General features: G+C 49.3%; 1 protein-coding gene across 4 annotated transcripts in view; it reads right to left on the bottom strand.

Annotated features, from left to right (window-relative positions):
* Window positions 1-5,109: 5,109 nt before the first annotated feature.
* The window catches only part of MFSD4A (major facilitator superfamily domain containing 4A), a 33,666-nt gene continuing 22,164 nt past the window's right edge, over window positions 5,110-16,611 (bottom strand). For 3 of the 4 annotated variants that reach the window (XM_070591778.1, XM_070591780.1, XM_070591779.1), the window contains exons 7-11: window positions 11,517-11,664; window positions 8,133-8,203; window positions 6,776-6,896; window positions 5,572-5,623; window positions 5,110-5,332 (exon numbers count right to left, since the gene is read on the bottom strand). In XM_070591778.1, coding sequence (XP_070447879.1) covers window positions 5,236-5,332; window positions 5,572-5,623; window positions 6,776-6,896; window positions 8,133-8,203; window positions 11,517-11,664 — 489 coding nt within the window. In that variant the 3' untranslated portion in view covers window positions 5,110-5,235. Of the gene's footprint in view, window positions 5,333-5,405; window positions 5,624-6,775; window positions 6,897-8,132; window positions 8,204-11,516; window positions 11,665-16,611 lie in introns of those variants that run through there. The other variant, XM_070591777.1, reaches the window with a different exon arrangement.

The following is a 16,611-nucleotide window of genomic DNA, read 5'->3' as shown; positions in this document are numbered from 1 at the left end:
CACATCCATTGAGGTAAGTAGTGTTTGTCTGTGCTCAGTGTGGGTAAGGAGAGAGTTCAGTTTTCCCCGTGATTAGCATTAAAACCTGGCCTTCAATTGTTTGATGTGTATCTGCATTACTTTTTTTGTTTTGTTTTGTTTTTTTGGAGGAAGATTAGCCCTCAGCTAACTACTGCCAGTCCTCCTCTTTTTGCTGAGGAAGCCTGGCTCTGAGCTAACATCCGTGCCCATCTTCCTCTAGTTTATACGTGGGACGCCTACCACAGCATGGCTGTCAAGCAGTGCCATGTCCGCACCCGGGATCCGAACCAGCGAACCCTGGGCCGCCGAGAAGCGGAACGTGCGAACTTAACCGCTGCGCCACCGGGCCGGCCCCCTGTATCTGCATTAAACTAATTAATACGAGAGTTAGGATAGGTGGTGAAAGGGGATTGTAAAATGGTTGTTGATATAAAAAGGAATTAAAAGGGAACTGACAAGGTTGAAAAATTATTCACCATGTGAAATCTCTTTATTTTAAATTTTATTCTTTTATTCCAGCTCTTGTAAGAAGCAAGTTTTATTATTTCTGCTCTAGGCACTATCCCTTCATGTAGTTTTTGAGATAAGAAACTAGAAACTGCAGTTTGTTTAGCAAATGAAATTAGGCCTTTTTAGAACTGGGTCAATATAATATACAGGAGAAAGTGGGGTTAATAGGTGGCGAAATCACATCAGAGAGGTCTGTATCCTATCTCTAGGTGAAAATAAGGAGAGAGAGTAACAAACCGTCCAGTGTGGGGCAGCAGCTCACTAACCCTGGTGAAGTGTCACTTCGGGGGGTCAGTGGGCAACATGCAGCACAGCTGGGTGGGAACAATGGATGAGGAGGGCTGGGTTCTCCCAAACCGCTCTTCTCAAAATACGTTACCTAAAACAGTAGTCCCGTGAGGTCATCCAAGTTTGGGAAGTGGGGTCGTCTCCCTTGGAGACTCAGAATGCATATGAGAATATTAAAAGCCCTGAGAAGTCCTTCAGGAAGAGCCTGTTTAATCCACCATTTTCTAATCTTTCTGTTGACACGTCCTCTTTTGAGAGACATAATGTCTATTTTGCAGTCACTTTCTGCGTTTTATAGATGCATCTAATGACAAACTGATGCCCTAACGTTGGGTATTTTCCAGGGCTGGAATTATCAGGTAGGAGATACTCATTAACAGCTGTACGATTTCACACTGATTGGAGTGCACCCTGTAACTGAAGGGAGTCCTGGAAGATGACTTCACTTGGAATAACCTTAAAGTAAGAGGACAGTGCATAATGAAACAGGAAAGGTAATTTCTTTTCTTCTCTTTTTTTTTGAGGAAGATTAGCCCTGAGCTAACCGCTGCCAATCCTCCTCTTTTTGCTGAGGAAGATTGGCCTGAGCTAACATCCATGCCCATCTTTCTCTATATATGGGATGCCTACCACAGCATGGCTTTTGCTAAGCGGTGCCATGTCCACACGCAGGATCCGAACCGGTGAACCCCAGGCAGCCGAAGCAGAACAAGCGAACTTAACCGCTGTGCCACCGGGCCGGCCCCAGGAAAGGTAATTTCTAATAGGTGGAAAGCGTCGGTGTCAACGAGGTTGCTGGAACATCAGAGTTGATTGTGGGATTCCTGTGTGCTTTGAATACATCATCATCGACAGAAACCCTTCTCTAGTTGAGGTCGCCTTCCTTCCATGTTGCCAAATCCAGTGATTGATGCTCAGACCTCTCTGGACCTCGTGGCAGCACTGATTACTTCCTCCTTGAGATATCCTTCACATGCCTTCTGGGAGACCACATTCTCTCCTGAACTTCCCTCCCACTTCTCTGGCCTCTTCTCTCATTGGATCTCCTGGATCCTATTTTTTCAAACTCCTAGGTGTTCAGAACCCCAGGCTCAAGCTTCCAATCCTACAGTCACTCCTGGGTGACCTCGTTCAGTCCCATGGCTTTAAACATTATATTACTATATATATAGTACATACTAGATGTACGTGACAACGAAACTTTTATATTTGGGCTTGACTTCTTTTCAGCTCTAGACTTATATCTACCAGCCTTCTTGACATCCAAGATGGTGTCATAAAATGAGCATGTCCAAAACAGAACTCTTGAGTGCCCCCACTGTCTTCCAGTGTTAAATGGCCTCATCATATACCCAATTACTCAAATTAAATGACTTGGGGTCATCAGGGATGCCTGATTCCCATCTTTGTCTCACACCCCACACCCAATCCATCAGCAAATTCTGTCAGTTTCAAAATATAACTTGAATCCAGTCACGCTCACTACCTCCGACGCTAGCAACATTGTCTAAACCACCATCATCTCTTACATAGTTTCTTGCAATTGTACCCTTACTGGTGTGCCCAATTTCATTCTTGCCCCCACAGTCTCTTCTCCGCACAACAACCAGAATATCACTTTTAAACATGGAAATCACATCATGTCCCTCTCCTGCTCAAACTCTCCCGATCTCAACAGAACGCAAAGAAATCCCCCACTCCTACCATGGCTTCTCTGATCCAGCCCCTCACGACCACTGCACCGTTTTCTGCCCTCTCCCCTTTCCGCCCTCACTGAAGCCACGCTGGCCTGCTCGCTATTCCTCAGATACTACGAGCACCTCCGTTCAGGCTAAGGCCCTTGCACGTGCCGTGTCCCGTGCCTGCTACCTCCTTCCCAGGGACTTGGCTTGCTCCTGCATATCGTTTAGGTTTCTGCACAAATGGTGCCTCCCTAGATAGGCCTTCCAGAGCATCCCTTGACATGCTACTCGTATCCCTTGCCTGCTGGATTGTTTTTATGGTACTCAGTCATCCCTCGTCCTGCGGCATGTTCTCTCAGTTTACTATCAGGTCTTCAACTGCACTGGAACCTCTGGGAGGCGCGGACTTCCATCTCATTCTCTGCCGTATCTCTGCACCTAGATCAGTGCCTTGAACAGAGCGGATGCTCAGTAAATCTTTTTTACATGAATAGATGAATTCTCTAGAAGACTTCCATGTCCCCGTGTCTCCCGTTATGGAATCGGGTGTACTGGCGGGTTGATTCCGCGTCTGAGGAGCAGAGGGGAATCTGGGAAGCGGGTGGCTCCACAGCACTCTGAGATGTCAAACTCTTAGGAGACAGGAAAAAAGCCCTACCTACTCTGTAACTGATTGCCAAGGTGGGATAAACACCCATCTGCCTTCCCTTGTTCCGACTGCATGTGAGAGGGAATAGTGGTTCTCAGTCCTGTGCGAGTTTTGTTTCTTCTAAAGTGTCAGCCATGTGAACCTATAGTATGAGAGAGACCTGTCTTCAGTCATTCGTTTCTGAGCTCACATAAAAGGATCAATTGTCCTTCAAAATGCTTAGTAAATTTAAAATATTTTGGGAAAGGTACTCTTAGATTTGTTTCAATCTTGTTTGCTGTATTCACAAATTAATAATGATCACTTTAGATATAGCCATTGATTCTTCTTTCTAAATCTGTATAAAGAGGGTGTTTTCTTGCAAAAACCACAAGAAAAATACAGCTGTTTTCTTTTGCCCAGGTCAGTGACTAGAGTAGATTGCCCGTTTAAGGTTGGCTGCCATGTAATACTTTGACGTATTTACAGACATAGCTGAAACTCTATCTCTAGACCACCAGCTTTCAAAAGAATTTGGATCTGTTTGACTGACAATGAATATGTACCAAACACATGAACAGTTTCTAAGCTGCTTATGAGGAGGTTTTAAAAATAAAAATGTCTAACATTTATTAGGCAATTTCTGTGTCAGGCATATAATAATTGCTTTACACAAATTCACTTTAATTCTTTCAGAACTTCTTTGAGGTAGGGTAAGGCTCTTTTAGAAATGTCACTTTACAGATAAAAAAGCGAGGCTGGAAGAGCCTCAGGGCCACACAGCTGGAAGGTGAGGCCAGTGCTCGAACCAGGTTCGCACTGCTGCTTGCGTTGCTGGCAGCGGGAGCCGGCTTCCGTGCCAGGATAAACCTCCAGTGTCGGGCATGGGAACCACGCCCCTTGGTGGCTGGGTTACTGAGAACTAGGATCCACTTGCTTCTTATGTGCCTTGGCGTGCTATGTCAAGGTACTTCACATGCTAAAAAACCTTGACAGTTTTTTTCTCTAAAGAAGATGTAAAGTTTAAATTAGATATTTCTGAGAAATTCTTAGTGCTGTTTCTACACTTTTTATAAGTTAATATCAGGAAAGAGAAATAGAACATCCATCCATTCTTCCAGGCAACTTATGGACCGATTATCATTGATTATTAGCAGTGGTGTGCTGGTCAGCGTTCAGCAGCTGGCTCTCCAAGGGGAAAACAAAGCCATGGCTTGTAGCTTCTGCCAATTTCTGTGATGTAAATACCCCCACCGTGGCTGGTCTCAAGCTCCCCACATGTTATCACTGAGAGCGGAGCTGGAGAGAGGTGCAGACGCACACCTCCAGACAGTATCTCCACCCTGTGGGTGCAGCAGACACAAGCTCGAGAGTGCAGATGGAAGACAGCTAGGAAGTGATGAGTTCGAGTATTACCTTTGTTTTAATGTAATTTAAATTTCTGTAATGTAATTTTTAATATTGGCTGCGCTTTACATACCAGCTGTCAAAATGAAAATTTAAGTCAGTTTTTATAAGCTGGTATAAGCTAGCCCAGCATACCACTGAAAGGTCTCAAGGTATCTCAAAGATAGCAAAATTCAACTTTTCCGTTCTGTTTTTTTTAAGGTATGCTTTTTTTTTTGGCTGAGGAAGATCAGCCCTGAGCTAACATCTGTTGCCAATCTTCCTCTTTTTTTGTTTTTTTCTCCGCAAAGCCCCAGTACGTAGTTGTATATCCTAGTTGTAAGTCATTCTAGTTCTTCTGTGTGGGATGTCACCACAGCATGGCGTGATAAGTGGTGCGTAGGGCCCGTGCCCGGGATCCGAACTGGCAAACCCCAGGCCACTGAAACCGAGCGCAAGAACTTAACCACTCGGCCACGGGGCCGGCCCCTCAATTTCTCCTTTTGATGTTTTAGATTCCAGATGAACTACTGGAATCAGCAGCAGGAATCTGAGGGACTTTGGACTATTAATAAGTAGAAAGCACACAAATCCTTTGAGCATGCCAGGGAATAACTGGGGGTTTGATTCATTTAAAATATATCTACATACAGCAAGGATCATCAGGCTTTACAATTTCAACCTATTTTTTCAAATTTCAACTAAGAGTGATCTTCAAACTCAGGATGTGGTCCATGCAGGAGGCGGCCAATGAGCGAAGCATATGGCTGTCTTCTTCCTTCCCATCTGGGCATCCTGGACGGCTCTTACCAAAAGTCTGAACCAGGGAAGAAGAAGTTCACTTGAGTAGCCAGGTAAACCACTAATGATTTGCCCAGGGAGGACCCACATACCAGAATTCAATTTAATTTCTTCTACCCAACCAAGTGTTAGTGGAGAAGATGTGAACCAGGTGTTGAGAGATTGCCTCCACTGCCACCTCCAGCTTCCTTAAACACTGTGTGCTGGTGCTCAGGAGGCTGGAAGTCCTTGCCTGCCTCCTTCGCCCAGTTTTACCTCTGGTAGCACTCCAAGTTTTCCATTCCAAGTGATTTGTCCCGGGTAGAAACTACAAAAGAAAAAAACAGGCCGCAGGCTTCAGCAGCTCCGATTAGTGGCAGCCAGCACCCGTTCTGAGAGCTCACCAGGCTCTCCGTTTCTCTGCCACCTCTGCTCATCAGGGAGCCAAGTGCAGAGCCAGACCTGCTAGTTCCGGCACCCTGTTGGTGAAGGCGGCTCGTCGAGCCTAGCCTCTAGGGCTTGGGAAATATGTACTTCTTTTTGTGCCCCATGAACAAGGAACTCATTAAGGGTTGCTCATTTGATATGCAGAAAATATTTCTTGAACTTGTGGCCTAAACGAAGGCTCTGTGCTGAGCGCCGCGCTGGACGACTGGTTCCGGCCGTCTCAGAAGTGAGGCTGCAGTCAGGGCTGACCCGGGGCCCCTGCTGCTCTTCCGGACCCTTAAACTGAGCATTTAAAGGGGACCTATGTCCACCTGTGAGAGACAGGACGGTGGAGCCCGTCTCTTCAGGCTTCCTGTGATTCTTTCGCTTTCTATGGAGAGGATGAGGGCCCTGCCTGGCACCTCCTCTCAAGGACTGGCTCTCTGCACAGCTGATGCACTTGCCGGGGCTGTGAGCGCTCTGGGCGGAAGGGCAGGGGAGGGCTCAGGGTTATGAAAACAGCTTTGGGACTCCCCCTGCCTGGGGTCTCTAGGAGGGAGACTATTCTTAGGAAGCGTCTCTACCCTGAAGGAGCTTTTCTTCACCACTCGGCCTGAAGGACTTCTTTTTGAAAAAGACCTGGACTAGAGTCGAATCCCGAACTGCAAAGAGATGGCCAATTAGGCTGCTTGGCCGCGTTCTAGCCAAGGAGGCAGCCCCTGCCTTTCAGGGCCCGGCACAGGCTGGAAAGAGATTCTTGGCCCGCGGTCCCGTGGCGCGCTGGGATGCAGGAAGCCCAGTTCGCAGTCCCTGCCCCTCTGCTCATGGAGAAACCATGAGTCAGCCTATCCCATTCCCTCCTGTGCTGAGAGCCCAACGCAGACAATTGCCTGGCAAAGCAGGAAGAGGGGAAAGGGAAGCTGCAGGAAAATAAACATTTCCTTGCATTTTACTTGGAACTGAACGGCATTTGTGGCGTGCTAAGATCCATAGCATCGCCCAACTCCCCCCGCCTGTTTTCCTCCTCTTGTGTAGAAACAGATTCTTTCCTTACCTGATGAGAGTCCAGGGTGCATCCTGTGGAAAAACAGGAGCAAGATATAGAAGGTAAAAGCCAAGCAACCAAAGATCACGCCGCAGACCAGGAAACTATAGCTGCCCCGAGCCTGGAAGACCTGCCAAAGGGAAAACACGGAGACAGGCCATCGAACCGCACACGGAGGAGGAGTGGAGGAAGCAGCCTGCTGGGCTCGGCAGGTCTGCCAGTCAAGTTCAGGCCCGTCACACCAATAGATAGAAACATGCGGAGGAGGCACGTCCTGCCCTCCTTTCAAGGCTATGTTTCTGGAGGAGGCAGAAATCCTGCTCTAAGGCAGGGGCTGAACCTGGTGACCCCTGGAGTCCCTTTCAGCTCTGTGTCTGGGACCTTCTGAAAATCTCTAAATCTTCATTAAAACTCCAGTCATGCTAGGTGTTTCTATGCCCACAAGGCCTGACCAGAGCTTTGCAGAGGATATCTTTATATATTTTCAGCCTTTTACTATGGAAAATTTAAACATATGCCAGAGTAGCCTATGGAACGCCCACAGACCCATCACCCCACTTTAACCATCAGCGCCGCTCTCCCCTGTGCCCGCGCCCCCTGAACGAGATGACCCTGAAGCACACCCTGGCCATGATGTCGCCTCCACGCAGAGGCTACTGTGAGATGCGGGGGAGCAGGGCCAGAGGGCAGGGCAAGAAGAGGAAAGCAGAGTAGTGATTAGGGGCATTCTGGGGACTGAGAGACTCAGGTTGGAACGGCATCTCTGTCAGTTACTAGAAGGGTGATGGACCGAGGGCAGGTTGCTTAATTTATCTGAGCTTCAGTATCCTCCTTTGTAAAAAGGGGAATAACAATATGTATATTGTAGTTTTCAGTAAAAAACGGATATGGTTTTTTTCCTGGTAAACAAATAAAACGTGGCTATGTTTGAAGAGGACTGGGAGAGTTGGCCCTTGATCAGGGGAGGAGTTGGGCAGGCAAGCTGGCCCCTTGCAGGGTGGCCTAAGGCTGGGAGAGGTGGAGTAGAGAGTGGGAGGTGAGAAAGGATGGAAAGAGAGCTGTGACTGCAGCTCCAGCCCACCCCAGGCTCTGAGAGCTGAAGAGCTGTCCCACGGGGCCCTCTGGCCCTGCTCCCAGACATGGCTGCTGTTTGCTTTGGACTGTACCCTGCAGCCTTTCCCATCTCCAGGTCCCAAATTCAGAGGCTCAGCTTTCAAGGCTGGCGCAGAACCAGAAACAGGTAACACCGACGGAGGGGGCCCTTGCTGTGTGGATGCTCGGGGAAGGGCCAGCTGGGTTCAGCACCTTCTCACCTGCCTGGAGGAGTGGTCCCCAACTGCTCCCCCGCCCAGAGTTTCCCACGTACCGAGCCAACAAGCATCTGGAGGGCCATCTCACCAATTCCTGCCCCGATCACCAGCACCGTGGTCGCACAGCCTAACCGAAAGAGAGGATTTGGATTAGTAAAAGCAAGTTAAAAGACAGAAGTCAGCTAGCGTAATCCAGGTTGTTTCTGGAAAATGGCAAGGCTGCCTAAGGGGACTACTTTGGATTCCTAAGATTTCTCAGACTTTAGCCCTTATCTTTGCTTCAGGAATGCTTGGGTCCTGTGTCATTATGGTCCTTCCTTGTTCTGAAACCTTCAGTTGCTCACGATTGTCTTCAGGGTAAATTCCAAGTTGCTCAGACTGGTATTCAGGGCTCTTCGCAATCTGACCACCACCTTCCTTTCCAGAAAGATTTCCTGGTCTCCTCAGGCCAGCGCTCTGCCCTAGGCATACCAGTGTCTTCACTGCCCTGGTGTTGCCTGACCAGCCACACCGCTGATGAATCTGGCGACATGGCACACACCTTCAGAGCCCAAGCTTCAGAGTCAGACTTGGGTCCCAAGCCCAGCTGTGCAGGTAGCCTACTAGCCATGTGACATTAGGCAGGTTCTTCCCTTCTCTTGGTCTCCTGCTGTCAAATGGGCATGATGACACCACCTTCACAGGGTGGCTGTGTGGTAACTCCGAAGCAACCCGTGCAAGTGCACAGTGCTGGCAGAGTCCACCTCGAGCCCGGGCCAGCGCTCCACTTCGACCCTTCGCTGCTGCCTTCAGGATAAAGTCCAAACTCCCTGATGTGGTTCGCAGGCCTTCATCCCCATCCCTGCTGAGAGCTCTCACGCTCCCTGCTGACCTGCCCTCGGCCAGCAGGACTACCTTCAGTGTCACCGGCGTCCTCACGCTCACCGCTGGGTCTGCCATATGTGCTCACTCCCTCCAGAACATTCCTGCTCCTACTCCTTGTCTGGCAAGCTCCCGTTCATCTTTGAAGTCCTGGCTTAGTTTCCCTTCAGTCATCTTCTCCCCGGCCCTAACCCTGCATTCCTTGCTCTGCCTCTGTGCCCCCTCAGCGCCCCGCCGTCACATACCCCACTGTCTGTGTACCAGGCGGCCTCCCCACCAAGAGAGGACTGCGCCAGGAATGTCAGTTCCAGCGGCATCTACCGCTGCTGATTATGAGCGCAGTGGCCAACGTGCGGTAGACAGTGTTTTCGAATGAGACAGATCATCATCATCCGCCTGCGGCTTTCGGTGCTTCTTTTAATCTCGCTCACATTTAGACCCATCCTGGGCCTTGGCTCTGCCCTCCCACACCCCTCCCCGGAATGCCTTTCCTCTTTCCTTCTGCTTTTCCAAATCCTGGGCCAGCTCCCACCCCATCTCCTCCAGGAAGCCATCTCTAGATTCAACACTGGCCACTCCCTTCTCTGAGTTCCAGCAGCACCCATTGTCAATTCTGCTCGTTCATTCAAAACCCTTTCAGGACCTCTGTGCGTCAGGCACTGTGCCAGACACTGCAGGGAGTCCGATGGATGATCAAAGTCGACACAGATGCTGGGCACCTGTGAGCCAGTTAAGCTGCTAAATCAATTACATTTTCTCTGATGCACAAACAATCCTAAAAGGTAGGTATTTGCAAGCCTATTTTACAGGCGAGAAAAGAGGCTCGAAGAGTTGAATTGCACAAGGTGACAAAGCCAGAAATGGTGAGGCAGGACTGACATTCAGGTCTGCTGATGACCTCAAAGCCAATGCTCCTGCCCTTGTCCCCTGCTGATGCCCATGGGAGCATGGTGTCGAGGAGAGGATGTGGATGATGTAGGGACGAAAGCCTTGAGGTGGGTCAGACACGAGAGGCAGGTACAAAGGAGGAGGCACACCCTTCCAGCAGAGATCAGGGAGGCTTCCCAGAGGGGGAGGGGGGAGGGCAGGAGATAAAGGGGTGGGACAGAGTAGAAGGGGCATTTCAAACAGAGGGTTCACCATGTGCCACAGTGTGGAGGTGCGAGACGGTGTCTGTGCCATCAGGGAAGAGAAAATAACTCCACGTGGCTAGAAGGCAGGCTCTGAGGGGCAGTGGTGGGGAGAAGCCCGGAGGAAGGAGGAGCTCCGCAGGAAGATAGGAAGACTGTGATCCCCTCCGGGTTTGAAAGGACCCTCTGCATCAGGCGGAGGACGAATCAGTCAGTGGTCCCCTGGCTACACGCTAGGATCACCCAGCTGCTCTGGACCCACACCATCAGACTGTGTGCAGAGGAAGCCCAGGCTTGGGTGCTGCTACAAGTGCTCCAGGGGATATTAACGTGGACCCAGGGTGGAGGACCACTGATGGAGGCAAATCTGAAGGCAAGGACACCAGCCCAGACCTGCCAAGGCCGGACGGAAGTGATTAGAAATTGGGAAAAGCTGGGCGCCGTTAAATATTACAAGTGGGTAAGTGACGATAAACCCTTGAACTAAGTCAGGGACAGTGAGAAATGAGATGAAGAGGGCGGATTTGAGTCACTATTTGCAAGCGGAAAGAACCGATATAACGTGATTATTATTATTAAACCCTAACATTTGTTGATCACTTAACCTCCGTGGGATACACTGTGTGACGGGTGATACCAACATTGTTTCATCACTTCATTTACCGGCTTGAGGCATGGGGACATCCTTGGCTTTCCAGGCTCGGGGTCTCCGTCTCCGTTCCTGTGGATAACTGAGTGCGGGCTGCTCCCCTCGGCCCCAAGTTCCCCCACTTCTCCTCCAAAGAAATCTCTCAACTTTAATGCTGGTTTTCCAACACTCGAGGGCTTCTCTAGTTACTTCTAAGGATAATGTTAAATGTTCAAAACATAATTATTTTTAACTGGTTAAAAAACGCATCTTTGCTATATGTCCTTGGCAGGCTACAGAAAGGGGAGGAGATTGGTCAAGAGAATTAGAGGTTTTTGACATCAAAGAGGCTGTGTCACTCCCCAAATCAGGCGTAGAGTCACTGTCCCTGTCCTCCACACCCCAAACAACATCCACAAGAGCAACAAAGCGCGGAGGCACCCTTACTAAGGTCTCACACCCCTGCCTCTGCCGGGACTTCTCCCGGGACAGTGTTCTCCTTGGAACCCAGAATCCCAGCACACCCGTGGTACAGCATGCCAGCTGTGGGTGAGCAGACACTACCACGGGAAACAAACAACGGCACGCAGCTTACTGCATCCCCGTGGCCTGAAATCACATGATGCAGGTGTCATGTTGAGTGGGGAGCTTCGTGGTCAGAACGACCCCCGTTGTGAACCTGCTCCCACCAGAGTGGGAGGGGAGCATCATTTCTGCAAGGAGGCAGGCTGATCTGGCTGGAAGACCAGAGACGACGGGGGGTGGGGGAAGGGGCGCCCAGCCCGAGGAAAGGCCTCTGCGCTCTTACCCTGCCCGCTCACCTCTGTACTGCAGGATGTCCTCAGTGTAGGCCAGCATGCTGGGGAAGGAGCTGCTGAGAAACAGGCCCAGGCTGGCCGTGCCCAGGAACAGGAACACGACGTTGTAGGAGAGCACAAGCAGCACCAGGAACGTCACCATCACACCGACCTGTCACAGCAGAGATGGAGGCCACTAGAAACTGGGAAAAGCTGGACACCCACTGAGAAAAGGAAAAACCGGGAGCCACTGTCCGACTTGGAGAGCGCCTCCTCCGGCCCCGGGCGCAGCGCCACGTAACCAGGGCACCGCCCTGTGGGAAACGGGGGAATTGCACCTTCCCTGGTCCGGCGCCCACCGAGGAAGCCCCGAGGATCCGGGAAGGCGCCGGGAGGCCAGCCCACCCAGACCTCTCCGCAAACGGCCCCACACGCTTAAGGAGCGTTTGATGAGGGACGCCCGCCTGGCCCCGGGGTCTCATCTGTCAGCGGGGGGCTCCGTCCGAGGCATCGGCTCTCTCTGCCCCGCGGGCCGGCGCCGTATGAGTCGTCCACTCCTCGTGAAGAGGAGCTGCCTCTCTTTCCCCAAAAGGCCTGTGTTCACAGAGGGAGCGTAGGGTAGCCGGAGAGGGGCGGGGATGGCTGCAGGGTCCCCACCGTCTGGGAATCCTTGCAGACCTCCCAGGGAGCGGGTCGGCGGCTCGGCAACCAGCCTCCCAGGTTCGGCTCAGATGCCCTCGGGCAGATGCTAACCTGTACGGTCCGAAACCCCTGTGACTGGCTGTGAGGGCAGAAATCTTTCCAGTTCAGTAAGGGTCTCCGTCACCTGGGCTATCTTTGTTAAAGTAACCCTTTTTCTAAATTCTTTAAAAATGTCAGTATTGAATAATCTCCGCGCAAAACACATCTAGGAAGAAACCCAGGCAGCACAGATTGGGAGGCAGAAAATCCAGGTGTAGGTATAAGGCCGTTGTTTCTCGTGGGCTCTGGGGCTTTGAAGCAGGGATCTCTCCGATTCCCAGCTTCCTACTCTTCCTAGCTGCTTGAAGGCTGGGTGAGCTGACAGCAGGGAAGGGCTTAGAGTGTGAAGCTGCAAATACCGTCCTGGAATTTGTGTGTCAGCTTGTCTTAACGTCTCAGGAGATAAGGGTCTTCTATAGAAACCCCCCACTTTGAGGTAAAAATCTCCTGGGTGAGTACATCTGCTTCTAGAGAAAACGAGATAAAATTATAGAGTAGAGAGTTGGGAGGTGAGTAAGGACCACATCTAACCCCCACTCCACCAGGCGCTGTTTGACAGACAAGGAGCTGAGCGTGAGGCGGGAAGGGACTCTCACCCTCACAGGCGGATCCTGGGGAATTTGCTGACGGCATCCGTGAGCCTGGCCCTCACTCACCTCTGCTGTAGGGGCTCTTAGGCGCGAGACTCACTCATCAAGGGGCAGAGGCCTTACGGGGAAAGACCTGCTGCCTGGAGAGGGATTGGCCATAAACAGGGGCTCAAGGAAACACATTCTCTTCACGATGAGGGGACAACATGAAAGAATCTTTCATGCAGTAAAAATACGAAAGCAATGGACACGTCTATGGTTCCTAATATAACGTATTTCTTTGGCGCAGAAAATGGTCCCACAGCTCCCTCTGCTCTTTCTCCCACCTCTGCCCAATTTCTAAATGTTGGCCCAGGACTCTGTTCTGGCTCTTCTTTGTCTGCATTCTCTGTTCATCCAGCTCCACAATTTCAAATATCTCTATGCTGGGACTCTTAAATCCACGCCCGCAACCATGACCCGAGTCCAGAGCTCCGGACTTGCATATGAAACTGCCCCTTTGATCCGTCACTGGGATGACTTACGCAGGGGATCAGAACTGGTGACCCCAAAATGTGTCTTTTTGGATTGATTATTTTTAAGGACAAAAGACTCTGAAAGAAGCTTTGACCTCCCCCACTAACTGCCTGAAAGAATTCAGGGTAGAAGCCCTGATCCAGCACAGGCCGTCACCATGGATAACTCTGGATGTGGTAGTCTGGGAGGACCCTTGAGAAGCCCACTCTCGTCAAAGTTCTCTCTCAGGTCACACTGTCTATAGGTGGCCCAGCAAACACTTGTTTACCAAACATTTGCATTTTCATCTCCATGTGAACTGCCTTCCTCCCCTTTGAAGTCCCAAACCACTACCCCCAACACCCTTCTCTGTCCTTAGCTGAAAATGATATTTAAGGTGGCGGCTTCTGCCATTTTGGCGAGTTACTCAGTTTTCCTGGGTTTCTCCTATGTATACATGTTATTAAACTTTGTTTGATTTTCTCCTGTTATTCTGTCTCCTGTGAATTTAATTCCTAGACCAGCCAGAAGGACCCAGAGGGGAGAGGAATAATTCTGCCTCCCCTATAGTTTGGTGTCCAGGATGGGACAAAACTTCACTGGCTGGACGCTCACATCTGGGCTGCTACAGCTGAGAGATCCTGGACGCCTGACGAGAGCCAGCAGAGGTGCGAGTTCTTACACAGGTCTCCGGGATCTCTGCCTGCAGGGTCCAGTGGAAGCGAGAGTGGTGGGTTTTGTTCCTGTGTCTAAATTTAGACTAGCAGGAGAAAATAACAGTGAAGCTGGCTTCTTGGACTCCGTGAGTCTGGGAAATTTGGTTTGAGTTCTCTTGGTTTATTGAGTCTTCTCCTCTCAGAGACGGTCGCTATTTTTCCTTGTCTCTGTCTTTTGTGTCATTTTTAATAAAAAGAAGAAAACATAGGGCAAGACACAGGCATCTATAAGCCCATCGTCTGGGCCGGCCTGCGGTGAACTTTGCTGTGGTTTAACATGTGCGTGAGGTGACAGCTGTTGCTAAGGGGCATCTTGAAAGCCAGAAAGGCTGCAAATTTGGTGGGCATGGGGGGAGCAGTTAAGAGCCGTTCGGGCGTCCCACCTCAAGAAGCCTCCTGTGATAGGATAAGTTGGTCACAGAAAGGGGTAAAATGACACAGGTCCCCTGCCTACCTCAAGCAAGTGTCCGTGCAACAAGGTACTCTGTAAAGTGCACATGATCCCCAACCCCACGGCACCCGCCTCCGACGCATTAGTTTGGCTCCAAGAGACCCAAAGCGTAGCTACAGCTGTTAACGTACATGCAAGATGAGGCTTTTCCTTTCATCTTGTTCTACGTCTTGAGAGCTTGGCTTTGTGACCTCTTTGGTCTCTGCCATCTGGAGGATGCACACACAGGCATGCATCTTGGCAGCTAGTTGAACAGACTGGGGTTCCAAGATGCACTCTCTTTGTCGGGCTGAGTCAGCTTTCAGGGGAGTTTGTCATCAGGGGTGCCCAGTTGCTTTCATAATGGGCCTTTGTTGTCTCAACCTTCATTGCTTGTCAATGCTGGTACTATACCATCCTTACTGCCTCTGAAATGAAGGCCTTTGCTATCTTGGACTATTTGGGGAGTGAACTTTCTGGATCTTGTGAGGGCGGCTTCTTTTGCACTCTCTCTTTTGGGGTCACCTCTTGTGTCCATGATTAACACATAAAAGGATTATTGGTTTGAGTCACTATTAAGATCCTACTGGTCAACGAGCAGACGATGGGTCATTTAAATTGGAAAAACTTCTAAATTGGAAAAATTTTCAGAGAGGTCACATCATGATTGTTTTATTGGTACCTACGAAAAGACCAAATTAAAAAGGAAATACAAAGAAATAATGACTAATTTTAAGAATTTAATCAAATTTGGAGTCTCAGCTTCCTCTTATGGTCTTACAGATGCTAATGAAAGCATTAATTGACAAAAAAATAAATAAAAAGCCCAAGGGAAAGTCAAGGAACTCTTCTGCATGAGGTGAAAATTTTTAAAAGAGTTTTAAAAAAATACATAAGGTAAATAAGACAAATATTAAAAGAGGGAAAAACAAAAAGTAATCAAAAAGGGAAGAGTCATGAGACCCATCTCAGCAGGATGGAAATCTTAAGATGGTTATTAAACAAAATGCGATAAATAAAGCAGACATTAATGGGCTTAAAACAAAGGTTTGAATCTAGCACTGCCTGAGGTTGGGTGGGCCAAAGGGACCTGCTACCAGGTCCCCCGAGATTAAAGGGCCCCCAACAACTCTGCTCTATTTACTCTAGTTCGGAAAAATTTGAAAAGCCAGAAGGCAGAGATCACAAAAAAACACTGTGCTTGGAGCAACAATTAGGCCACTTAATCAAGTTAAAGATTGACAAAAGGACATGGTCCCTTGGGTGAACCATGGGGACTCAAGCCTTTTAAACAAAAATGGGTAAAATAACGAGGAGGTGGAGAAGAGAATTCGCCAGGACTCCCTGATACAGGAACCCCACAGCTGTTGTACCAAAAGCTATCGGTGGGACCCTGAGTCAGGCTGCAATTAGACTGAAAAAAACAACAGAAGACGTAAAGGTATAAAGGTTGATAGGACTATAAAGCTTGGAATGTTTGAACTAATATCATGCAAAGAGGTTTTATCAACTTTCCCTGAGCGGCTTTCCTTTGAAAGTGGATGCTGTGTCTGGCTGGGAACATGTCCCCTAGCCAGCACTAGAAGCCCGAGACTTGTGGATGAAGTCCTAATAGGAGCTAAGATCAGAGTATAAGACTTGATGGAGTTCAGATGAAGTTTTGTAGGAAAACTGAGACATTTGCGGGCTTTATGTGAAGTGACTGTACTCTTTTTCTCCTGATTGTATTACAGATTGCATTGTGGGCACAGACCCTGTGTCTCACTGGGGGACGTTTCCCCTGCCTGCTCCTAAGGCAGCGTACAAACCTGCCCTTCAGACGGTGTTAATTAAACACACAAGGGGAAGTCACTAGGGCTGCCTGAGCTCACACAGTGTGAGATAAAAATTAGAGGCTAATATCAGGTGCTAATAAAAAAGATAATAAAAGCTCCTCCCGCCAAGGTAAACTGGTCTAAGGTTAAACTGTACACTTAGAAAGACGGCCTTTGTTAAATGCTTTGTGCAGATTTTTAAAGGTGTAGTACATTGTCCTAAAGTTTTGAAACAATAGCTGTGGAGTCTGTGTGTGTGTGTCTATATGCATGTTATATATGTGTGACATTTTACCTCTGGATGGTATAATTTCTAAAAGAACTCTGTTTAAT

The sequence above is a fragment of the Equus przewalskii genome, chromosome 23, assembly GCF_037783145.1.
Source record: "Equus przewalskii isolate Varuska chromosome 23, EquPr2, whole genome shotgun sequence".
In the NCBI taxonomy this organism is placed as follows: domain Eukaryota; kingdom Metazoa; phylum Chordata; class Mammalia; order Perissodactyla; family Equidae; genus Equus; species Equus przewalskii.
Note: the sequence above shows the minus strand (reverse complement) of the source record. Positions and strands in the feature narration are given on the sequence as shown.